Genomic DNA, 26,358 nt, shown 5'->3' on the forward strand with positions numbered 1-26,358 from the left:
ACGGCAAAAACTGCAATCAAGTTAATTAAATTGATAGAAGGCTAAAATATTGCACACATGTGTATTTTGTTAGTTGGCAGGTCATGTTATCGGTCCACTTTTTCTATAACGGTACCTCCCAGTATTCAGTACTTGATGTGTTAAATGTAAAACTTTAACTGAATGCTCCAATCGAGTATAAAATATGTATTTTTTAAAGATGTTCTTTACAATGTTATTAATGATTTAGCCGCTACCTAATTGGATTGTTCATCCTTTTGTTTTTATTAATATTTAATTATTTTCCTTGTTAGTAATGTCAGAAATTGTTTAGTTTTTTATCTTTGAATATCTGATAGTGACGAAAAGTGATCGAAACAGTGTGTATGTTTGTCTTGTGTAAACTTCATGGAAATATGCATTTAAATGATGATGTTTTGCAAAGATATTTAGTCGATATTTTGATATATAAATACATTTTGGAGATTTGAAGAATTCTTTTTCTTTGTTATAGAAATCGCTTTGAATGTCATTTCCTGTTGTTTCATGACCATTTCATTTCCGTCGTCAAAAACAGACAAAAATACCCACTACAACATAATTAATATTAGGTGTGTACGATAACCTAATATTTTGTACAAAACCTAATATTTTGTACAAAATATTAGGTTATCGTACACACCTAATATTAATTATGTTGTAGTGGGTATTTTTGTCTGTTTTTGACGACGGAAATGAAATGGTCATGAAACAACAGGAAATGACATTCAAAGCGATTTCTATAACAAAGAAAAAGAATTCTTCAAATCTCCAAAATGTATTTATATATCAAAATATCGACTAAATATCTTTGCAAAACATCATCATTTAAATGCATATTTCCATGAAGTTTACACAAGACAAACATACACACTGTTTCGATCACTTTTCGTCACTATCAGATATTCAAAGATAAAAAACTAAACAATTTCTGACATTACTAACAAGGAAAATAATTAAATATTAATAAAAACAAAAGGATGAACAATCCAATTAGGTAGCGGCTAAATCATTAATAACATTGTAAAGAACATCTTTAAAAAATACATATTTTATACTCGTGCGAGTTGAGTATTTGCAAGTGAAATCGATTGGAGTATTCAGTTAAAGTCTTACATTTAAAATGACAAACATACACACTGTTTCGATCATTTGCGTCACTATCAGATATTCAAAGATAAAAAGTAAACAATTTCTGACATTACGAACAAGGAAAATAATTGACTATTAATAAAAAATAAGGTTAACAATCCAATTAGGTAGCGAAAGATACACAACAAGTTAAACCATTAATACCATTGTAAAGAAAATCTTAAAAAACCTATTTTATATTCGTGTGAGTTGAATACTTGCATTTGAAATCGATTGGAGCATTCAGTTAAAGTTTTACATTTAACACATCAAGTACTGAATACTGGGAGGTACCGTTATAGAAAAAGTGGACCGATAACATGACCTGCCAACTAACAAAATACACATGTGTGCAATATTTTAGCCTTCTATCAATTTAATTAACTTGATTGCAGTTTTTGCCGTTTGTGAAAGCATAGATGAGTGATCTAGTACGCATCCACAGGTTGCGGATAGTGAAACTCCCAATGGATATATTCGCGCGAACGGCTCAGCGGTTTCCATGGGGAGAGTCTTGAGTACCAAATGTCTGAGAGTACCAAATATCCGAGAGCCGGTGATCCTTGAACTGGACGAGGCAAACCACTGGCGTCCCAAATGAACCTGTTAACCATTTGGTCGTCCGCTGGGTCGTTACGTACACCGTGCTAATCAGTGTCACTAGGTTTACAGTCAGGGCACGAACTGAATTCGAACTGTTGCCTCGCTGATACCTAAGTGTCTCAGCAGGCTTAGTTACCAAGTCTTTACGATGATATGGAGGCTATGCTAGGTGAACGATTCCGTCGACTTCATAGTTCTTATTTCAATGGAGAATAAAAATAAAAACAACAAAACAAACCCAAATCAACAAACAACTAAATTGTGTCAGGAGAAGTATCGACCACGGACACAATCAAGTACATATAAAGTTGGAGCGAGTTAGTGCAGCTCAGCCAAGAGAGAGAGAGGAACTACCTGCCTCTCTCTGATGGGGAATGTTTCTCTCGTATCCTGATCACAAAGAGTCGAGTCTTACCAAAACCACTGAAAACCAAAGAGAGTGGTACAAGCGGTCAGGGGAATACTATAAAAAAGTTAATTTCCCAGTTTGTGTTTCCCAACTTTTATGTCCAAGGTTTTAGAGCTGTGAGATTGTGGAATCAGCTTCTTTTGGTTTTACGTACTGTTGGCTGTACCAATTATCTGCTTGGGTTTAAAGTAATTGAATGTCTTTGCCTAAATATGTAGGTTATGTTATTGTAGAGGTTGTGTCTGTTTATTATGGGTTTTCTGTTGGGCTGGGAAGCCTTTATATTATCTTTTGTTCAGTTGGTGAATCGTGGTGTAGTCTTCGGGGTTTTAGTGAATTCTTAAGGTAAATTATGTTTGATCTGTTATTTGTTAAATTTTATTAACTTATTGAATTTGAATTATATTAGGGTATTTTGATAGATAATATAGATAAGGAGATAGAAAAGATAGCAAACATTCAACGTTGTATTATACCATTGAAAAATTAATTTTGTTGTATTAAAATTGTAATTTTCAATTAGTTTTTTTCGACAGTTTAAAAGTGTAACGCATTTTTTTAAAACTGAATCTTGTTTTATAACTTTTTGGATAATTAACAAGCGATGTTCTTGATTAGAATACAATTCCATATCGACTTAACTAGGGCCTTCGGGTCGCGATATAGGTCGTAATATATACGATAGTTATTCGAACATTTATAATTACATACGTATCTGTCACATACTTCTAGATACCAAAAATATAAAAATGGGGTGACGTTATAAAGTGCGTTACAGTTGTAAAAAATATTTTATCGAATGAGAACGTGTACACATGCCAGAAGATTACATATAGATTCATCAGCACTTGTGAACATTAAGTCAGTAAATCAAAATCCCAAAGGGAGTTCCCAGGTCAAACATTTTTTAGGCCAATTATATATAGCCTTAACAAATGGCCTCAAACATTCTCCCCTATACAGCCCAAAATTTAAGATAGACTTCTTAAAATTGATACAGACTTATGGGTCACATGTAGAATTCAATCGTTACCTTTATATATAATGGACCCTAAAAAAACTTGGAAAAAAATGTCACACAGTGCAATCGAAATCTTTGCATACAAATGCAGGTACGTAAAACATTGGGTATTTCAAATGTGTACGCCTCAAACGTGTGCGACAAAACTCCAAACTTTTCACATATCTGCATTTATAAAAAATGACTATGTACCTACAGCAAAATGTTCGGCGCAAATATGTTGTTCTATCATCGGAACAAAGGTAATGGCATATTGACATCTTTTTTGGGACTTGCACTTCTTTCTCGCTCTAGATCATGAACGTCTTTGCGTAAATGCTTAGGCGGAGGTTGCATATCCTTTTTCGTAGGACATGTACTGAACAGGTAGTGAAATTTAGGTAAGGGATTTTCTGTTGGAGTCAGATATGTACATCATAAAATAATTTATAATTAGTGTAGGAAAAGTAGGGAAATCATAAAAAAGAATGTAGAGTATTTATCGCCTATGTTTATTTATGTGTATAAATGAATTTGCTTGCATCCAATGACTTTGTAAACATGTCTGCTACTTGCGACTCTTTAAGTGAGAATTTTTCAAGAGTCTTTTCATTGTGATTTTTCTGATTCAGCTTTGTTGTGTCTTTAGTTCTATCATATTCAATCTTCCTTCCCAAGTAATATTGTAAGGGTCCACAATCGTTCTTTTGTATTGCGATATATATGTTTTTTTTGTCTTGCTTATCAATCCTCTGCGGATTGATAAAGTTCCGAAAACGCTGATGTCGATGTCCATTTTCAAGTTCATACGTTTGTTGTTGGCATATAAAAATATGCATATATCTCCATGGCGTTTTTATTGTTTGTTGTGATGTGTTTTACTCCCTAACACTCCCAAGCCTCAATTATGAGTTGAGTTGGAACAGTGACTTACGTGTGGTTTGTTATTTCGGCGTATAAGTTTTATATGGGATTTAAGTCCGAGTATTCTTGTTATACCCTACACCACAAGGTGGTCAGGGTATTATGTCTTTGTGCATTTGTTTGTAACAGGCAAGAGGAAACGAGATAGACTCATTGTTACTTTTTATAATCTGCATAGAATCACATTCTGAGTCGATTTATGCATCCCGTCCGTCCGTCTGTCCATGTATTCCGACCTGTACGCATTTATTGCCCGATCCAGACGAAATCTTGCACAAATCATTTGTTTGTCCCAAGGACGAACCAATTTTGATCGGTTCAGATATAGCTATTGCTCCCATACATATTGTTCATCCGATTTGTTATTTTTGTCGCCCGCCGCCGTAATATGCACTCTGCAACAATGATATTGGAGAAATATACCAAATACAGCTCAGAAATACATATATATTAATTCGTCCAATTTTCCTTTTATTGTGCACCAAACGTGTAATTTTAGCCCTAATTGGACGGAATTGGGAACTTACGACCAAATTGAGTCTACAAACAAGTATGTCAAGTTTGGTGAAAATCGGTTCATATATAGCAATGGGTCTCATATATATTGTTCATTGATATTTGGGAAAATACATCAAATACAGCTCAGAAAACCCTTTGCCAATTGTTATCGTGATCGGTTCAGATGTGGATATAGCTCACATATATATCTTTATACTATGTCAAGTTAATTGTGCACCAAATGGGTAATACAAGCCCGAATTGAAAAGGTAGAAATAACTCGGCAAATTTGGTATAAATCGATTCAGAGGAGGATATTCCTCTCCTGTATTTGTTCCTGGTTTCATGTGTGAGCTATAGTGAACTTATTTTTGCTTTAAGTGGTGTAGGGTATTATAAAGTGGGCCCGCCCGACTTTAAGACTTTCTTTACTGGTTTTTAATTTGTTTTTGCTGGTTCCAGCGCCTGACTTTCTCAACATTCTTTTTATTTTTTCTCGGCGGGGTACTTGTTATAAAATATAGCTCCTTTCGTTTTTATTTATTTTTGTTGTAATATTTGTATATAGGGTTATCATCAGAGAGAGGCAGGTAGTTCCTCTCTCTCTCTTGGCTGAGCTGCACTAACTCGCTCCAACTTTATATGTACTTGATTGTGTCCGTGGTCGATACTTCTCCTGACACAATTTAGTTGTTTGTTGATTTGGGTTTGTTTTGTTGTTTTTATTTTATTCTCCATTGAAATAAGAACTATGAAGTCGACGGAATCGTTCACCTAGCATAGCCTCCATATCATCGTAAAGACTTGGTAACTAAGCCTGCTGAGACACTTAGGTATCAGCGAGGCAACAGTTCAAATTCAGTTCGTGCCCTGACTGTAAACCTAGTGACACTGATTAGCACGGTGTACGTAACGACCCAGCGGACGACCAAATGGTTAACAGGTTCATTTGGGACGCCAGTGGTTTGCCTCGTCCAGTTCAAGGATCACCGGCTCTCGGATATTTGGTACTCTCAGACATTTGGTACTCAAGACTCTCCCCATGGAAACCGCTGAGCCGTTCGCGCGAATATATCCATTGGGAGTTTCACTATCCGCAACCTGTGGATGCGTACTAGATCACTCATCTATGCTTTCACAAACGGCAAAAACTGCAATCAAGTTAATTAAATTGATAGAAGGCTAAAATATTGCACACATGTGTATTTTGTTAGTTGGCAGGTCATGTTATCGGTCCACTTTTTCTATAACGGTACCTCCCAGTATTCAGTACTTGATGTGTTAAATGTAAAACTTTAACTGAATGCTCCAATCGATTTCAAATGCAAGTATTCAACTCACACGAATATAAAATAGGTTTTTAAGATTTTCTTTACAATGGTATTAATGGTTTAACTTGTTGTGTATCTTTCGCTACCTAATTGGATTGTTAACCTTATTTTTTATTAATAGTCAATTATTTTCCTTGTTCGTAATGTCAGAAATTGTTTACTTTTTATCTTTGAATATCTGATAGTGACGCAAATGATCGAAACAGTGTGTATGTTTGTCATTTTAAATGTAAGACTTTAACTGAATACTCCAATCGATTTCACTTGCAAATACTCAACTCGCACGAGTATAAAATATGTATTTTTTAAAGATGTTCTTTACAATGTTATTAATGATTTAGCCGCTACCTAATTGGATTGTTCATCCTTTTGTTTTTATTAATATTTTATTATTTTCCTTGTTAGTAATGTCAGAAATTGTTTAGTTTTTTATCTTTGAATATCTGATAGTGACGAAAAGTGATCGAAACAGTGTGTATGTTTGTCTTGTGTAAACTTCATGGAAATATGCATTTAAATGATGATGTTTTGCAAAGATATCTAGTCGATATATTGATATCTAAATACATTTTGGAGATTTGAAAAATTCTTTTTCTTTGTTATAGAAATCGCTTTGAATGTCATTTCCTGTTGTTTCATGACCATTTCATTTCCGTCGTCAAAAACAGACAAAAATACCCACTACAACATAATTAATATTAGGTGTGTACGATAACCTAATATTTTGTACAAAATGTATTGTTGTTATTTTTGGCCAATGGTTTCATATACAAATTAAAACAAATCATTTTATTTTGTATTTTATTCCCGACGTTTCGTCGCTGTTTTGGCGACTACTTCTGGGGAAATCGTCTATTTAAATAAATCAAAAAATTGCAATTTAATGATTTCTATTACTAATATCTTCGGAACTACAAAAGATATCAACACGTATGACACCATTTTAGAAAGGTAATAGTGTTGGCTGTTATTAGGTAGGCAGATTTTAATACCCTATAATGGGTCCATTTTTGAGTTTTTTTTTTGGGTTTTTCAAAACGTAATAGTAAGAAATATCAATTTTCTTGCATTACTCTGGAACCGGTTCTAGTAACCCATCATGTGGCCCCTTGTTGAATAGGTATTTTCATAAGCTTTCAAATGATACATCTGAATTTTCGGGACCAATAACCGGGTAACCGGGTATTTCCCCCACAAAAAAATTACTTTGCCGTAATCAGGTTAAAAATACCAACCTGTGCTAAAAATTTCAGAATCGTCCGAGCATAGCCCCTAAACTCAACTTGCTCCTACGCCTCTGCACGTTCGATCCATTATGTATGTTATGTAGATATTGGTATGCGACATATTTGTTTTATTTTAAATTTCCTCTGCGCTTCTTTATAATATTAAAATATTTTATTATTTTCTATTTTTCCTACAAATGAATAACTACGTTCGAATACAACGAGAGGCACACAACAAAACGTAAACAAACTTCTCGTTTCTGAATGGTTGAAGCAAATTTGCCGCAAATCTTAAATGTCGTGGCGAATCTATTTTTTTGCCTTGTATGCCCATTTTGACATTATTGGTGCACAAAGTTGCTTTGTTGCAGCAATTCGCCAATCCGAGTATCTGATAAATCTACCCTAATATCAAATGTTCAGTAATCAGTTTTTCCAAACCGTCATATAAGGGCTATACGAAGAGGTGGCCCTGCATACGAAATTTTTTACCATAAGTTGTAGTACCCATTATGACCTTTCAATACGAAATTTGAAATTTTTCCGTCGAATAATATTGCTGAAATCGTCAAAATACCGAATATCGGTAGGTACCGTTATATGGGGGCTATACGAAAACATGGACCTGCACAGACAATTTTTCTGCCATAGGCTGTATTATCCATTACCAACTTCAAATGCCAAATTTGAAACAATTTCGGTAAATAATGTCGCTAAAATCATCGAAATACCGAATATCAGAAGGTACCGCTATATGGGCTATACGAAGACGTGGACCTGCACAGACAAATTTCTGCTTTAGGATGTAGTATCCATTCAAATACCAAATTTGAAACAATTCCGGTAAATAATGTCGCTAAAATTATCAAAATACCAAATATCAAGAAGTTCCGTAGACCTGCACAGACAATTTTCTGTCTTAGGCTGTAGTATCCATTACAAACTGACAATACCAAATTTCAAACAATTCCGGTGAATAATGTCGCTAAAATCGTCAAAATACCGAATATCGGGCGGTACCGTTATGGGGGCTATACCAAAGCGTGGACATACGCAGACAATTTTCTTTCATAGGCTGTAGTATCCATTACGAACTTCAAATACCAAATTTGAAGCAATGACGATGAATAATGTCGCTAAAATCATCATTATATGGCTATACGAAGACATGGATCTGCATACGAAAATTTTAGGCATAGGTTGTAGTACCCATTAGGATTTTCCAGTACGAAATTCGAAACTATTCCGGTAAATGATGTTGCTGAAATCATCAAAATATCGAATATCAGGAGGTACCTTTATATGGGGGCTATACGAAGACTTGGACCTGCATACACAAATTTTTTTCATAGGCTGCAGTACCTATTACGAAATTCAAATACAAAATTTGAAATGATTCCGGTAAAAAATGTCGCTAAAATCATGAAAATACCAAATATCGGGAGGTACCGTTATATGGGGGCTATAGGAAAACGTTGAGCGACATGGCCCATTTACGAACTTAACCTGCCTACTTGTAAACTATGCATGTATGCAAAATTTTAGCCTTTTATCTCAATTCGTTCGAAAGATAGCGTGATTACAACAGACAAACGGACATCGCTAGATCGTCTTAGAATTTTACGCTGATTCAGAATATATATACTTTGTAGGGTCTATTATGAATATTTCGAGGAGTTACAAACGGAATGACAAAGTTAATGGACAAAGCGAGCTTAAATAAAGGTGAGAAATAAAGAGCCGATGATGAGCTATTTTTTTTATTTAGGTGCCAGTATTTGTTACAGAAGGTATTTTTATGCATGGAAACGGTATATTTTTTATTATTCATTAGTTTTGGTAATGAAAAAGTAACATGTAAAGAGGCAGCTAAGTTCGACCGGGCCAAACTTTTTGTTCCCTCCACCATTTCGGTAGAAACTTGAAAAATTGCAAAAAAAAACCGTTGAAAGATACTGCTCAAAGACGATAAACGAAGACGTGATGTTGGATAGTCATTTTTTGTGAAAGGTTGTAGTAACGATTTCGAACTTCAAATACGAAATTTGACGCAATTCCAGATAATAATGTCGCTAATATCATCAAAATATCGTGGACCTATTAATTCTCTTTTAGAGGGTAAAGTACTCACAGAGAACTCCTTGTGTACATTTTAAACCAATTTCTTTGAAAAATATGGCTAAAATAATCCAAATACTCAATATGGCGGGGCACCATTGTATAGGGGCTATACAATATCGTGGACCTATGTAGACAATTCTTTTTCAGGGGTAAAGTAGTCACAAGGAACTCCTTGTGTAGAATTTCGGACAATTCCACTGAAAAATGTGGTTAAAATCATTAAAAACCATATACAGTTATATGGGGCAATATGATATCGTGGACCGATATAGGCCATCGTCGAACTTGACCTGCCTGCAGACAAAACACAGATCGGTGCAAAATTTTAGCTTCCTTTCTTTATTCATTTTGACTCTAGCGTGATTACAGCAGAAGGTTAGATGGACAAATCGTCTAAGAATTTTACGCTGAACAAGAATATATACTTTGTTGGGTTTAAAATATTATTTCGATTTTTATGGGCCAGCTGTTATCTTACAAATGTTTTGTAAGTTGTTGTTCGTTTACCTTTTGCAAATTTTACTCTCGAGAGATAAGAAATAGTATTTTGTTATCTATTACTTGTTATTAAGTAAATGTTACTAGGAAAGTAAACGAACGAACGTAGGATAAGAAGGTAGCCCTTTCGGCCAGTTGGTATCAATTTGATCTGTATAAAATTGTTCAGCATTGCTTACAACTTTTTCGATCGAAGTTGGTAAATAGTTGCAAAACTTTTCAATTTTAATGGAAAAAAAAAAAACAAAAAGTGTGAACATTTTTATATTCAATATTTGATTGAATGGAAAAATTTACCCCAAATTTTATATTTCAAATAAATTCGCCATGATTTCAACTTTGGCATATCAAGTTTCCAAAAAAGTTACTTTGTTGCAATTTTCGGCTATGTGCCTGGTACTTTTGCCATGGTCCAATCAACATTAATTTTTGAGTTTTGCTGTTTATGTATATATATATATATATATATATATATATATATATATATATATATATATATATATATATATATATATATATATATATATATATTATAATCCAAGATGACAAATAGAGGCCAAATCAAAAATATAGCAGAACAATATAGCATGTCGTAGCATTTTGCGTGATTTAAATAAGTAAAAATAGTTTTACCCACCTCATAATTGAGGTCAGAATGATAAGATGGGAATTAATTTTATTTGCCATTTAAATTGTAAGTTGGAGACCCCTTAAAGTCCATATTTTCATCATAGTATAATTCAATGATGATTCAACAAATATTCGGTCCCTTTCTTATATTTGTAATTTGTTCATGTTTCCACAATTTATTTCATATATGTGTACATCCCAAATCTACGTTCACAACCAATATTCTCTTGGGTGTTACAAATTCAATAGAATACAAAATTTTCTTTTCTGACCACACATTAGATATGAAAGTTGACTTGGGGATACTCCAATGTGGGGACTTTATTTAAATAAATTCCTATGTGGCAATAAATAAACTTTTTTAGCCAAATCAATTGATGAATGTGGTCAAGACCACAAGACCGCCCTACTCTGAAAATTTCAAATTATATGCGAAGAGGTTCTCTACCCCCTTAGAAAGAAAAATGCCAAATAAGGGCCAAAAAATGAAAAAAGTGGCCAAGACCCCAAAAATAACTTAAATCAAAGATGGTTATATAAATATGAAATCGGGTTGTTCCCTTATCCGTGAGTTAAGATCGATATAAAGACCTGCAAAAGCGATTTAAGGTATTTTGAATGTTTGGGAAGAATTTCTGGAAGGATATAAAACCTTTTCTTACTAATGATGTAGGCCCTGGAGTTGAAGGGTAGATGTCAGTTAACATCCTATTTCGCACTTATTTATTATTATTTTTGTTTTTTTGGTTAAAAATGTAGATAAGTCTGTAAACATTGTAACTGCCCCAAAAAATAAATGACGTCTGTCCGATTCTTTATCAAAATGTAAGAGGATTAAACACTAAGCTTAGAGATGTTTTCCTTAAAAGTTTCTTTTCTGAATATAAAATAATTGCTTTCACCGAAACGTGGTTAAAACCTGATGTCCTGGACACTGATAATTATCAAGTCTACAGAAAAGATAGATTATCGAAAAAAGGTGGTGGAGTTCTAATAGCAGTTCATAACTCGATTCCTTCCGAAATGATTGATGTCTCAGCGGATCCTAATATCGAATTTATCTGCGCAAAATTAAATATCATTGGTAATACCATTTTCTTAACTTGTTCATATATTTCACCTAATTCTGAACTTGAAATTTATCTTAACCATGCAGATTTATTTGTAAAGATGTCTTCGTTGCTTACAGATAATTCTGCATTTATTTGTTTAGGGGATTTTAACCTTCCTTGGGTATCTTGGACCTCAGGTGACAATATTCTAGATTACATACCTCTGACTTACTCAACAGGTTTTGATAACTTTTGGGATAAGATATTTGAGCTTTGTCTGTACCAAGTAAACCATGTATTAAATGTTAAAGACAGGCTGTTAGACTTAATTTTTTCGCCTTCATTAAATATTTCGATTTCTAGATGCTCTCCCTACGTACTCCCTGAAGACAGTTATCACCCTACACTTTCGATAAACCTCGAATTAAGAAACGCTTCCCTGAATTTTAAATCTGTTAATGCTTCTATTGATAGGCGTAGCAGATTATTCAAAAAATTTAAAATGTCGAATATTGCACTGAACTATTCAAAGTATTCTTCTTCCGCAAGGAGTAGATACAACTCTGAAAACTGCAAATGTTATTCCCAATATTTAATAAAAATGAAACAAAACCTGCTATATAAACCCAAAAACTTTTTTAAATTTGTAAATTCCAAAAGGAAGACACATAAATTTGCCAGTAGTATGAAACTTGGCAGTAGTGAATCTTCTGACCACTTAGTGATTTCTAATTTATTTGCTGAGTTTTTTCAATCTTCTTATACCCAGAATACTTTTAATGGTTCTTACAGCTATAATATTGAGAAATTAAATCATTTTCCCCGTATTATCCTGACAGATGACGAAGTTTTCTATGGGTTAAGAACACTACGCTCCTCATTCTCTCCAGGCCCTGACGGCGTTCCAACTTACATTTTAAAATCTTGCGCTAGTGAAATTTCTGTACCTCTCACTAAAATGTTTAATTTCTCCCTATCTAAAGGATATTTCCCATGCTTTTGGCGATCGAGTTTTGTTATTCCCCTGCATAAATCGGGAAATAGGAGTGTCATCAGTAGTTATAGGTGTATCGCTAAATAAGGCGCCATTCCTAAACTCTTCGAACTTTTGGTATCACGAAGAATATTACACTACATAAAAAGCATAATTTCACCTTGTCAACACGGTTTCATGAAAGGTAGATCTACAATTACTATTAGAATTGGTTTGTCAAGTTCAAAAAGGTTTTGTGAATAAGCAACAGACTGACGTTATTTACACTGATTTTAGCAAAGCTTTTGATACGGTAGTTCATAGGCTCTTGCTTCACAAACTAGACTTAATGGGTTTCCCAACATCACTTTTAAACTGGATATCCTCCTACTTACATAATCGTACACAAAGAGTTATTTTTAATGATGTATCTTCGAAGAATATCATTGTTTCATCAGGTGTACCCCAGGGAAGTCACTTGGGCCCATTACTGTTTGTTCTTTACCTAAATGACCTTCCAAACGTAGTTCGTTTTTCCAAAATTTTAATGTACGTTGATGATGTGAAGCTTTTTCTTCACACAAATTCACTTAGTGATCAAATCTCTTTACAATATGATTTATACTCACTCGTAAACTGGTGTAGTACAAATGGTATGACCCTTAATCTAAAAAAATGCAAAAAGTTGTCTTTCTTTCGATCCCGACCTTTATTATCTAATTACTTTATTGGCTCCCACAAATTGGATAATGTTGATTCGTTCGTTGATTTGGGCGTAATATTAGATCCTAAGCTTCGGTTTCATTTCCATATTGATTCTTGCGTTAATAAAGCGAAATCTTTACTAGGATTCATCAAGCGCTGGTCTAAAGAGTTTGATGATCCTTACGTAACTAAAAGATTATTTGTTAGCTTAGTGCGTCCAGTATTAGAATATGGCTGTATATTGTGAAGTCCATTTTATAAATTTTACTCTGATAAAATTGAATCAGTACAAATTCAGTTTTTAATTTTCGCTTTACGTGGTTTAAACTGTAACGTTTCCGAACCTCTTCCTCCTTATGAGAGTCGGTTACTGTTAATTGACCTTCCATCACTTGAAAGAATGCGTTTTATGTTAAGAGCACTATTTATCATTAAATTAGTACGCGGTCTCATTGATTCTGCATTTCTTATAGGTGAAATATACCATAATGTTCCTTCTCGCAGGACTCGTAATTTCGAACCCTTAAAATTATCGTTTGCGAGAACTAACTATGAGCTTAACAACCCTATGAGGTCACTTTGTGTTATTTATAACAGTTTATTTAACACTATTTGCTTAAGTAATCCATTAAATACAATATCTCAATTCGTTCGAAAGATAGCGTGATTACAACAGACAGACAGATGGACATCGCTAAATCGATTTAGAATTTTACGCTGATCAAAAATATGTATACTTTGTTGGGTCTGACATAAGTATTTGGAGTAGTTACAAACGGAATGACAAAGTTAGTATACCCTCCATAGTATGGTGGAGGGTATAAAAATATTGACCACACCTACTTTTACGCCCACTATTTCGATTTATCGAAAATCCTAATATTTGCCACGTAATGAAGATATCGGCTTGAAAATTATTACACGAGATACTGTTGAGCTTGCATCCAATCCTAGGTATTTTTTGGCCGCTAAGGAACTGACCACGCCTATTGTTGTTCGTTGGTTGTTGTTGTAGCAGTAGTGCATGCATGTGTTTGCGTTCTGCTAATCTGGTTCCAGCTCCAGGTTTAGAAATTCGGCTACTTTAATTGGCTTTAGCCAGAGATCTTCTGGAGTGAGTTGGGTAGGTTTGGCTGTGCAATTAAAGAGGTGCAGCGTATTGAGCGGGCATGTATCACACCCCGGGCAGGAGTCACGCACATCTTCAGACGACTACACCATCCTACCCTTGTTTGTCTAGGCAGCTGACGTTCATCAGCTGCAATGGATAATAGCATCTGCGACTGCATCGGTATGAATGCCACTCAGACCTGCCTGATAGGCTTCCTGATCTAGAGGTTCTCTCTTGTAGCGCTGGACCTCCCTCTCTAGATCATGTATGTCCTTCCTGACACGCCTGGGTGGTGGAGATTTATCCACCATGGTAACACCCAAGCAGATACTGCAACGAAAGCGTATGATTATGCTGACGTAAGGAAAGGACTTTCGCCTTCTCGTGTAGATGGTCCACTGGTGACATGAGAAGGCACCCTGTCGCAGTTCTCAGGGCCGCGTTCTGGCAGATCTGGATATGCTTCCACTGCGTAGCACTAGTATTCGCAGACCACACTGGAGCCGCATAGCTGACCACAGACCGACCTATCGCGTTATAAGAGGGCAACAAGGCTTCTTTGTCCGCACCCCAATTGCAGCCGGCTAGCGCCTTGAGGACCTTGTTCCTACTTTCCATCTTGTCGCAGATAGCTGTGGCTTGCGCGGACGACTTGAATATGCTGTCGAACGTGACCCCAAGAATCTTGGGGTAGTTCGTGGTCAGTATTAGATTCCCCTCGACCTGCACATTCAGCTGTGTTCTCATCTCCGCAGACCATGTGGTAAAGAGTATTGCCGTTGATTTCGTGGCGGATATTTTCATATTCCTCGCGTGGAAGTATGCGGCAAGCTCCGCGAGATAGGGGTTCAGCCTTTCACATATGTCATCGACCACTGGGCCCGACGCCATGATCAATCCGCATACGTTACGATCTCAATGCCGTCTGGAGAGCGAGGAATTCCGGAAAGGTAGAGGTTAAACAGTTCCGCAGATATCATCCCACCTTGAGGAACTCCCTGTTGATTATCAACACATATAGTTGATTATCCAACGTTTCAAACTTGACCGGAGGGTAGTTCTCTGCACGTCCTCAAACAGTATGGCATGATTGACCGTGTCAAATGCCTTTGATAGGTCAAGGGCTACCAACACTGTTCTGTCACACGGCCCTAGCGACAAAATGAGAACTTTCGTTAAGTACTCGACTCCCGGCGTATCCAGCTGCTTCAACATTACCATTGAGATTCCGTCCGGGCCCAACGCTTTGGATGACTTAGCGTTACGGATGACATTTGTAACATCACCCATCGTAAACTGTGGTGGTTCCTCCGCGGCGGGAAGAGATCTGATACGACGTAGTACATTTCGCTTCGCCCTGTGGCTCTCGGGGTGCTCGACGAATTGTCGGTTAAAATACTCCGCGCAACTCTTCGGATTAGTCACCGTTACGTCATTAAAAGTGACTGAGGTCCTATCATCCTTTTTTCCAGGGTTCGAGAGCGACTTAACCGTTATCCACAACTTACTCATATCGGTTTCAATGTTGCAACACTTCAGATGTTCTAGCCACTTTTTCCTCTTATGCTCCTGTACCATCCGATTGACTTCCACTGTCAAATCGCGGATTCTAGGATCAGTAGGGTAGGTACGACGGAGATCATCACGCTCGTTTACTAATCCCGCTGCCTCTGCTGGGAAGTTTGGTCTTATCTCGGGTATTCGACCAGCATGTATATACCGAGCGGCTGCAGCTTTGCTGATGTTTCGGAAAATCCTTTCTGCTACCCGTCAGAAGGGTTGGACAGTTCCCTGAAGCGGCGGTTGGTGAATTCTCTGAGCTCTGACCAGCAAGTCGCAACATAATCCCTTTCGCTGTAGTCTCGCAAACGCCTTAGTCCGGAACAGTCCTTAAAGTGCACTCATTCTCTACATCCATTACATCGCACCAAAACAGATCTGTGGTGGATGACGTTCTGACAAACCGAGCAAAACCAAGGTCCGGGGTTTTCGTCAATACCGGCACGGACCAATAAAATCCGGAGCAATCATTCCGGGATATGCTGATCTCAATGCAGAAAAATAAGGATATTTTTTTTTCTAAATATTCTTTAGGTTTTTATTGAAAGAAAAAGTGACCACGTCCAATTTTACGCCTGATTTTCGGATTTACCTAAAATTCTTATATTTTCCAAAATCATGAAGATATCTGTTCCACAGTTAGTATTTGGCGTAATCTTTGCTCTCCCTCCAACCCTAGGTATTTGTTAGGGGCCAGAGGAACTGGCCACGCCTACTTTTCTAACACATAAGTTGAGAACGGCTAAGCCGATTGGACTCTTTTGGTTATTTGTAATTACAGTGGAAACATTTTCATGAAAGAAAATGTTGAGAAAAGTCTCTTTAAAAATAGCGGAAATGAAAACTTTGACTTTTCTATTTTGATATGGAGTTGTGAATAGTTTCAAAATGCCCTTTAAAAATTGAAAATTTTTATTGAAAAAAATTTTTTGCATATTTGCTATAGATGCCGTTATATGGTTGCTATACAAATGCTGCTATTTTCAATTTTGATTGAAAAATACTTTTTCATTAAAATTCTCAACATACTTTTAAATTGAGGCTATGCCTAATGGGGAACCAATAGTAGCCAGTTATTGTCGGTATTGATTTCTCAATACCGAAAACTTAAATGTCAAGTTACAGATAATTCGGTAGAAATTGTAACAAAAACAGGCAAAGGACGAAATTTTCGTGGTATTATTATACCTAAACGGATATATTTAACTTCCTAGGAATATTGTAGTTTAAAGATTAACCTAAATAAATCGCCTTTATTGCGATTTCAACGAACGAACGGCCACATACACAGTCGGATATAGTTTAATTGACTGGTAAAAACTAAATGCTAATTAAACATGATCTTCTAAAAGTTACGAATTCTTAAATTATTTTTGATTTGGAAAATATTGCTAAGACCTTTGTAGTACTGATAACTGAAATTTGAAAATTTAATTAAATACGATGAAATAATGAATATAAAGAGGCACATTTGGTTTGATTAAATGAGAATAAATATATACCTTTTGTAACATCAATCATCCTAACAATAATATAAAAACCTGTGCAAAGTTTGAAAGACGCATATTAAATTTGTTGACCTCTATCGTAATTGCAGATGGTGAACGAAGAGGCTCACGGACATAATTTAATTCTGAGGTCCAAAACTCCAAGAAATTGATTAGATATGGAAAAAATCCATCCAATGAGAACTTAAAATGCAAAATTCATTGGGACTGCAATCAGTGAAATGCCCAATATGAAGAGGCACTGTAATATGCGGAGTATACACAATAGTGGAGCGAATTTAAAATTTAGTAAGAAAAGGATTCATATCCTCGGAAAATTCTTCCGAACCTTTAAAAGTAATCTTAACACACATGTAACGTTATACGGGGACTATTGCGCTTTCGTCAGTAATTACACTGCGGAAAATTACACTATGGAAATTGTTCGGTTGGTAGATAAAAATCCCCAAAGGGAGTTTTCGGGTCAAACGCTTTTAGGTTCCATTTTATATAGCTTAACCATACACAAAGGGCCACAAATAGTTTGCTCTATACTCCGCAAAAGTTAATATAGAGTTTTAAATTTGATAGTCCTAGGGGTTACATGAAGAGTCATTTGTATAAAAGACTAGTTGGCCCAGTCCGCGTTGCCGGCCCGTAGTTTTAGTCTTTAACGCACAGTTTTAAAGCATAATAATTCACAAATCTGGCTCACATAAATGGCACAATTTTTAGTATAAACGAAGAAATAAATACGTCTTTCAAAAAACCTTATCCTATTTTTAAGTAAAAGGTTTTAGTTTGAGAGTTAAAAACCTAAATAATATAGCATATATATTAAAAAGAATACATTAACTGTTTATAATAGGCCCATGTAATATGGTTCTCTACCCACAAAGTACCCTAAACACAAATTTAAAATCAAATCGATTCGAAAATATAATCAAAACCCTCGAAATAGATAAAATCAGGAGGAATTTTTATATGAGCGCTACTCCGAAACATTGACATTGAAAAACTTCCGCGAAAAGGTCTTCTACCAGAAGCCAGATGCTAAATAGAGCAAAATCAATTGGAAAATGTGACCAAGACCCTGGCAATAGCTAAAATCCGGGAACCCCTCTTTTGGGATTTTTATTTACAAACCGAAAAATGTCCTAACCCCAAGATTGTCTGCGGCGCAGTGTAATTACTGAAGATAGCGCACAGTGCCCGTATAAACTTAGCTATGATTTAAGGTTACTTCTAAGGGTTCCGAGTATATGAATCCTTTTCTTACTATATTTTCAATTCACTCCACTATTTTGTATAGTCCGCATATTACTGTGCCTCTTCATATTCGGTATTTCACTGATTGAACTCCCAATGAATTTTACATTTTGAGTTCTCATTGGATGGATTATTTCCATATCTTATCAAAATTAAAATTTGGGTATGGCAACCATATAATAACATGTATAAAAAATATGCAAACTTTCTCGATTTTTTCGGTTTTTTCAATAAGAATTTTCAATCCAAAAGGCATTCTGAAACAATTCTACACAAAATTCCATAACATAATAAAACAGTAAATTTTTTCAGTTTCGCGATTTACTCAACATTTTCTTTCTTGACAACGTTTCCACTGTAATTACAAATAACCAAAACCAAATTTGAGTCAAATCGGCCCAGCCGTTCTCAACTGTTGTGTTACTATACCTTTTCAATTAAGTCGTATACCAACTGTGGAACAGATATCTTCATGATTTTGGCAAAAATTAGGATTATAGATAAATGGAAAAAACCTAAATCGAGGTAGGACGAACATTTATAAAGAAATATCCAAATAGTTCCAGCCGGTCCCAACTGATTCAATTACCAACGAACAAAAATTGGTTTATATATAGATTAAAAAATAGGCGTGGTCTGTTCCTCAGCCCCCAAATAAATACTTAGGATTGGAGGGAAAGTCAACAGTATGTCGTGTAATAATTTTAAAAGCAATGTCTTCATTATTTGGCAAATAGAAAGATTGTAGATAAATCGCAATAGTGGGCGTAAAACTAGGCGTGGTCAATATTTTTTCTTAAAAAAACATAACTCTGGGTATGACGAACGTTTGTACAAAAAGATATGCAAATCGTTTCAGCCGTTCTCAACTGATTCCATTACCAACGAACAACAATTGATTTATATATATATATATATATAAAGATGTATCAGGTCGGTCTACATTGTGATATAGCCCCCCTCGCTGGGCCAGCTATGATTTATATGTTTATTTCTCTTTCGAGACGAGTTTAATGATCTGTAATTTGCAGTGATGTGAAATCAACGCGTTTCGCCGTTTGTTAAGCGGCTCTTCAGACATATTGGTGTGGATGATGACCATTGATTTTAATCTTTTATATATGAAGACAACAATGAATCAAACACAAAACAAGTAAAGTGATTGTCCATATATTTCAAGTATATTGACAGTTAATTTCTATTTGAAATGCTAATATTGATTTTTTCCCAGAGGGCTCTAATGTAGGCCATCAACTCTAAAGGTAGTCAGGATTAAAATCTCCCTCACGATCATATTATGCAATATTTTACCCAAGAGAAAACTTCATTGCATTATGAAGTTTTTTGAAAATCTCTTGGAACCCCGCATATGAAGCTAAAAGAAGACTTCCAATTTGTTAAGAAAGAATCATCCTTCGTTGGAATTAAGTGACACATATCCGCGAAACTGTGATACCATATCTGTATGGACTGTCTAACCTCTCAACCTTCCAATATAGCGGTCATGCTAATCTACAAACTGGAGCGACCATATGCGGGGCACATTTTGTCTAGAGCGCGAAAATGGCTACATGTTCAATTGAAAAAAAAATTGGTACATTTTCCCATGAAAGTGAATCCGAAGAACCGGCTAAGGGCAAGTTAATTATAATTAAAATTATACATTTTAATAAAATAACTTGTTGCCCCGTTATATAAAAAAAATGTTGTTTAAATTTCGTTTACATGAGTTAATCGTTACATTTCCAGTTTGCGTTGGCACCAGCTATTTCGTGTTGTTATGTTTAAGCTGCAGGTTCCAATTTCTGTTGTCAGTTTGTATATTTTTGGGAGATCTACAAGAAATATGCAAATTTTGTTGCCGTGTTAGTTATCGTTTTGGAAAGGTCGTTCCTAGTCAAACTGTTCGATTATTCAAAGAACTTCCACAACCTCTTAAATGTTTTAATTATTCTGTAAAAATATATAAACGTAAGCTCCTTATGTTGTTGGCCAATTGGTTTTACTACAGAAAAATTCAATTTTTTGTGATATTTGTTAGAATTTAAGTTAAGTTGTGTCGTGTAACTTTCCCTGGTCTGATGGGGTTGCTTACAAAACATGGAATGAAAAAGCAAACAAAAAATTTAGACTTTCCGGTCCAACTTATAATAGGGCATGTTACCATCCAAAATGCTTATTTATTGTATGGACAAAATTTACCGTTTTGAACATGGTTTTGAATAGAAATCTTGACCTTCCATTCAATTTTTGCAATTATTATTTATTCAAAATTAATGTGTTCATAGTAATTCTGACATTATAATCCACACAGGTAGGCCTATTTCTCTACCTTATCTACATTGTACCATGGTTTTGGAATAATGTATGTAAATTTTTCATAAATAAAATTTTATATGTAAATACAGTAGTTATTTAAGAAACTATTAAACTTAGAGAAAGAGTTGTTGTTGTTGTAGCAGCTCATACATCTGTGTTCGTTCGGTTTCCATTTTCTGACACAGTTCATTCAGGTTCCGCCTCGAGGTCAGTCTCAAAAAGGATGCAACTTGTATGGGTTGTGTCCATAACGAGACTGGAGTTAGGTGAGTAGGCTTGGCTGGGCAGCGAAATAGGTGTAGCGTGTCATGTGGGCCTGTGCCACATGCTGGACAGATGTTCTGCACGTCGCCTTTAATCCGGGCCCAGTAGGAATTTAGGCGGCTGCACCATCCGGATCGTAATTGAGCCAAAACTACTCGGGTTTGTCGGGGCAGCTCTCGTTCTTCAGCTGCGACGGGAGGGGGATGGTCTCCTAGCACAGTATTCACTCTATATCCTTCAATGGCTTCTAAGACCGCATTAGAGTGAATACTATTCAGTCCCGCTTGATAGGCCTGCTGATCTAGAGGCTCTCTTGCCTATCCACAAGATGGTTATTTGGATGGCCTTGTCTATAACACCCAAGCAGGTATTGCATTGACAGCATTTTGTTATGCTGTCGCACCGGTAAGACCTTCGCCTCCTCATGTAGGTGATCGACAGGTGTCATGAGAAGGCACCCTGTTGCGGTTCTAAGGGCGGCATTCTGGCAGGACTGAACATTTTTCCACTGCGTAGCAATGACGTAGGCGGACCACACCGGAGCCGCATAGTCAACAAGGTCAACAAGGTTTCCTTATCAGCTCCCCAAGTACTGCCGGCCAGAGACTTGAGGACCTTGTTCCTACTTCTAATCTTGTCGCAGATAGCTGTGGTATGCGCGGACGACTTAAAGAGGCTATCGAATGTGACCTCTAATACCTTGGCGTAGTTGGTGGTCGGAATAATAGCACCATCGACCTGCACATTCAAGGATAGCCCAATCTCCGCAGTCCATGTGGTGAAAAGTGTGACCGTCGACTTAGTGGCGGATATCTTCATATTCCTCGCAGTGAAAAAGGCGGTAAGACCAACAAGGTAAGCGTTTAACCGATCGCAAATGTCATCAATAATGGTTCCGGACGCCACGAGCGTACAATCATCTGCGTACGTTATAGTCTCTGTGCCGTCTGGAGGGCGTGGAATGTCAGAAAGGTAAAGGTTAAACAGTTCCGGAGATATCACCCCACCTTCGGGAACTTCCTGTTTAACTCTACGGATGACTACGGTGACTCGACTTCTTGTTTCTGAATTCCACGTACGACTGGCGTCCACACATGTAGTTTACTATCCAACGTTTCAAACTTGGCCGGAGGGTGGTGCGCTCAATGTTCTCGAACAGTGTGGCATGATTGACTGTATCAAAGGCTTTTGATAAATCAAGTGCCACCATAACTATTCTATCGCACGGCCTGTTCTGGTTGAGACCTCTGCTGACATGTGTGGAAATGGCGTGTAAAGCTGTTGTTGTGCTATGCAATTTTCGGAATCCGTGTTTATGATCGGCTACTGGGAAACACTCTCTTATGCTGGGGAGGAGTAAAGCCTCAAGCGTCTTTGCTACTGGTGACAAAAGCGATATCGGCCTGTATGAATCACTTTAGCTGGCATCCTTTCCTGGCTTCAGTAGCGGGACCACCCTGCCCATTTTCCAGGCATCGGGAACTACTAGGCTAACGACAGCTTTGTAAGATACTCAACTCCTGGTTCATCCAGTTGCTTCAACATCACCATTGAGATTCCGTCAGGACCAAGCGCTTTGGATGACTTTGCGCTTCTGATGACCTGTGCAACATCTGCCAACGTAAATTGTGGTGGTACCTCCTCGGCTGGAAGGGATAGTACACGGCGTAGGATCCTTCTCTTCGCCCTGTCACTCTCGGGGTGCTCTACAAACTGCCGGTTAAAATAACACGCGCACCTCTTCGGATCTGTCACTTCTACGCCGTTGAATGAGACAGATGTCCGATCGTCCTTTTTCCCAGGGTTCGAGAGCGACTTAACCGTTGCCCACAATTTACTCGTTCCGGTACCGATGTTGCAATGCTTCAGATGTTCTAACCACTTTTTCCGCTTATGCTCACCTACTAACCTGTTTACCTCCAGAGTAAGTTCCCTGACTCTGGGGTTAATAGGGTTAGTACGGCGAAGCTCATCTCGCTCGTTTGCTAATCCCGCTGCCTCTGCTGGGAAATTTGGTCTTATTTCAGTTATTCGACCAGCAGGTATATAGCGAGCGGCTGCAGCTTTGATGATGTCCCGGAAACACCTATCTGCTACCTGACCATCAGATGGGTTGGGCAGTTCTCTGAAGGGCGATTGGTATACTCTCTGAATTCTTGCCAATTGGCTTTCCCGTGGTTAAGAAGAGTGCGGCGTTCAGATTCAACAGAAGTCGGGTGGTCTGTTGATGGCGATAATAATGGGGACGTGGTCTGAGCCTAGAGAAATAACTGATTGCCAAGTTACGTCATTCGTCAGACCTGGGGACACGATGGATATGTCCGGAGAACTGTGGTAGTATCCCCTTATTCTGGTGGACGCGTCCTCATTCACTGTGCAAAACATGGAGCTATCAATTTGCTCAGCCAGCGCCATGCCTCTCTGGTCATAACCTAGGACGGAATGCCATAACTCATGATGGGCATTGAAATCCCTTAGTACCGGACGGTTATTGCCTACCAGTAGTGAACTGATATTAGGCATATAACGTGGGGGAACGGAATGCCATAACTCATGATGGGCATTGAAATCCCCTAGCACCAGACGGTTATTGCCTACCAGTAGTGAACTGATATTAGGCATATAACATTGACGCAGCAGGAAGCAATGTAGTCCCTATCGCTATACTCCTGTATCCGGTTTAGGCCGGAACAATTCCGGAAATGCACCCACTCCATGCATCCGTTGCATCTCACCGAAACCGATCTGTGGTGGATGCGATTACGACAAACGGAGCAGAACCATGGTCCGGGGTGGTCTCGATCCCGGCTCGGACCAAGAGAATACAGAGCAAACATTCGGGTAATGTTGCTCCCACATCAGAAAAATGGACGAACACGAACATGTATTTGCTGGGTTGGCGGCCCCTGGTCGGAGAAATGTGCCTCCGAGTCAATCCGGTACATAGAACCGGCCGCCGTGGCGTAGTTGGACATACTGCAGAGGAGAGAATCCGAATCGTGACCGAAAGCCGGATAATATTAAAAGCTTTTAATTTAGCCACAAATCAGAGGAGAAAATCCTAATATCATGATTTCTATGACTTATATCTTAGAATATCTTGTATTCGGGTCTAATAGACGATTAACCGGTTATTTCTCCACAAAAGAATTAATTTAACATTTCAGGTCAATCCATGTCTCCAAATATCTTTTTTTGATACCTATCCGAGCAGAGCGCACAAAATCAACATAATACACATCTCCAATTTGGTTGGTTATAGCTGAACAATATGACTTAGGGAAAGCTAACTGATTGGTATATTAACTTAATCTATAATATTCTTTCCGATAACATTTTCAACAGACAGATTAACTTAAGTAAAAATGTTATATCTTACGTTTGGACTTTTCTTCGGCAAATAAACTGCAATATCATTTTGCAGCGAACACGATGTTTGCAAGAGTAGCAGCAACAATTGCCTATCCACGATATTTAAATCCCACCAACCCTCTGTACCTGCAGCTATTCGTTGTCCCACAAGCAAACAACAGAATAAAGAACCACATTGAGAGCTGAAGTCGTTGTTTAAACGCTGCACTATATGTGTATTGTCAGTGGAAAGAAGACAACTGGAGAACCCAAGGAATTGACTTATACCGGCCTCTAAAATAGCATCTAATATCGGAAGATAGTGCTTGGATTCTTTTTTTAAGCGCTCTGCAAATGTAGGATGTGTCATTTCATCCCGGCTTATAAATAAACTAAACGCTCCATATACCATTTCCGGTAATAGATCAAGAACGTAGTCCTCAATACCTACTGAGCAAATTATTATTGTAATAGAGTTGTCAAAATCTTTCCAAATATATTTCCAGTTCTCGGCGTACGTCCTGTTTAATCGAATGCCTAATGATTTAAAGAACATATGAAATCCATTTAAAGAAGCCATAGTAGAGAATGGTAGCTGAAAGTTTAATAAATAAATCATTTTTTAAGGTGAACAACATACAAAAACTTGTTTACTTTACATTTTCACAATCTCCTTTTTTACGAGTAAGAATTGGCAACCCCCCATTGGTCGTTAAGCAGATGACGTAAATGGACATTTCATTAAAAACTTCCCAACCTAAAGTTAATTGACTCTAAAAGATTATACGTTTATATTGTTGATAGTTTAGAAATTGTCAACAAAATTACTTAGCGTAGAGTTGCATATGATATGGCCATGGATAAGGCCCACCTAAAAGTGTTACCTAAAATTGATTTGTACATCCGAACAGTGTTGCCAGTATTGAGGAATTTTCCCCATAAAGGGGATATTTTTTTAAATTGGGGGACGAAAAATTCAAGTTGGGACTTAAGGATTTAGTCGGGATCTTTTTACAAAATTGCGGAATTTGTGAGGTTTTTTTCAATAAAAATTCTAACTACCTTACTTATTTTGATAATTACATTTATGTTACACATTTATATCTAGTTATCTCTTACCATAATCTGTGTTTGCCTGTGTTTGACGCATCGACACAGCTACTGGGACAATGAACTGTCAAAACAATTTTGGAATTGAAAATGTTGAATAAAAAATTTTTTAAATTTGTAAAAATTGTTGAAAAACGCTAATTATAATGACCTCCGAATAACGTGGTATAAGAAAACATTTAAGAATCTACTTATATTTGAAAACACATTTAAAGTTTTTTGACATATCAATGTTCCCAAACGTTGATGCATCTACCTGTATTTTTCTACCATGACACATACACTTTGGAAAAACAGTCTCGGTTGCAGAGATGTCAAAAAATGTATATTTGTAGAACAGTTACATTGATATTGTATTGAAAGTGCTAAAAATTGCATGATTGTTTTACATAGAAGGTACCAACTAGCAATGCATGTGTAGAACGAATTTTTCAGTTACGGACTCAGTGAAAACCAAACTTAGAAATAAAATGCAGTATGATTTGTTGGAGGCTCTGTTGCTTACTAAAGGCCTGCTCAAGACGAATTGTATGAATTATGCTTTTTTCGACACACTAACTTTGTCTACTCAATCATGCGCTATGTATTTGATAAGCAATGACAACCAAGGTTCGATCGTGGCATGGTTGACTCGAATATTTGCATGGTGTTCTCCATAAATGCAGGGTGTGAACGATGACATCGAACCGTGTCATCGTCAAATTGTGTGTCATTTGTGTACGTGTGCTTAAATTGAGAGAGTGTGTTTGTGTTACTTTCAACGGTAAG

General features: G+C 36.9%; 1 protein-coding gene across 1 annotated transcript in view; it reads right to left on the reverse strand.

Annotated features, from left to right (window-relative positions):
* LOC101889842 (protein fuzzy homolog) overlaps window positions 1-25,399 on the reverse strand; it is a 50,544-nt gene extending 25,145 nt beyond the window's left edge. The window contains exons 1-3 of the mRNA XM_059131201.1: window positions 25,309-25,399; window positions 25,140-25,253; window positions 24,509-25,075 (exon numbers count right to left, since the gene is read on the reverse strand). Coding sequence (XP_058987184.1) covers window positions 24,509-25,075; window positions 25,140-25,217 — 645 coding nt within the window. The 5' untranslated portion in view covers window positions 25,218-25,253; window positions 25,309-25,399. The remainder of the gene's footprint in view (window positions 1-24,508; window positions 25,076-25,139; window positions 25,254-25,308) is intronic.
* Between the last annotated feature and the right edge of the window lie 959 nt (window positions 25,400-26,358).

The sequence above is a fragment of the Musca domestica genome, unplaced genomic scaffold (assembly GCF_030504385.1).
Source record: "Musca domestica strain aabys unplaced genomic scaffold, Musca_domestica.polishedcontigs.V.1.1 80, whole genome shotgun sequence".
In the NCBI taxonomy this organism is placed as follows: Eukaryota; Metazoa; Arthropoda; class Insecta; order Diptera; family Muscidae; genus Musca; species Musca domestica.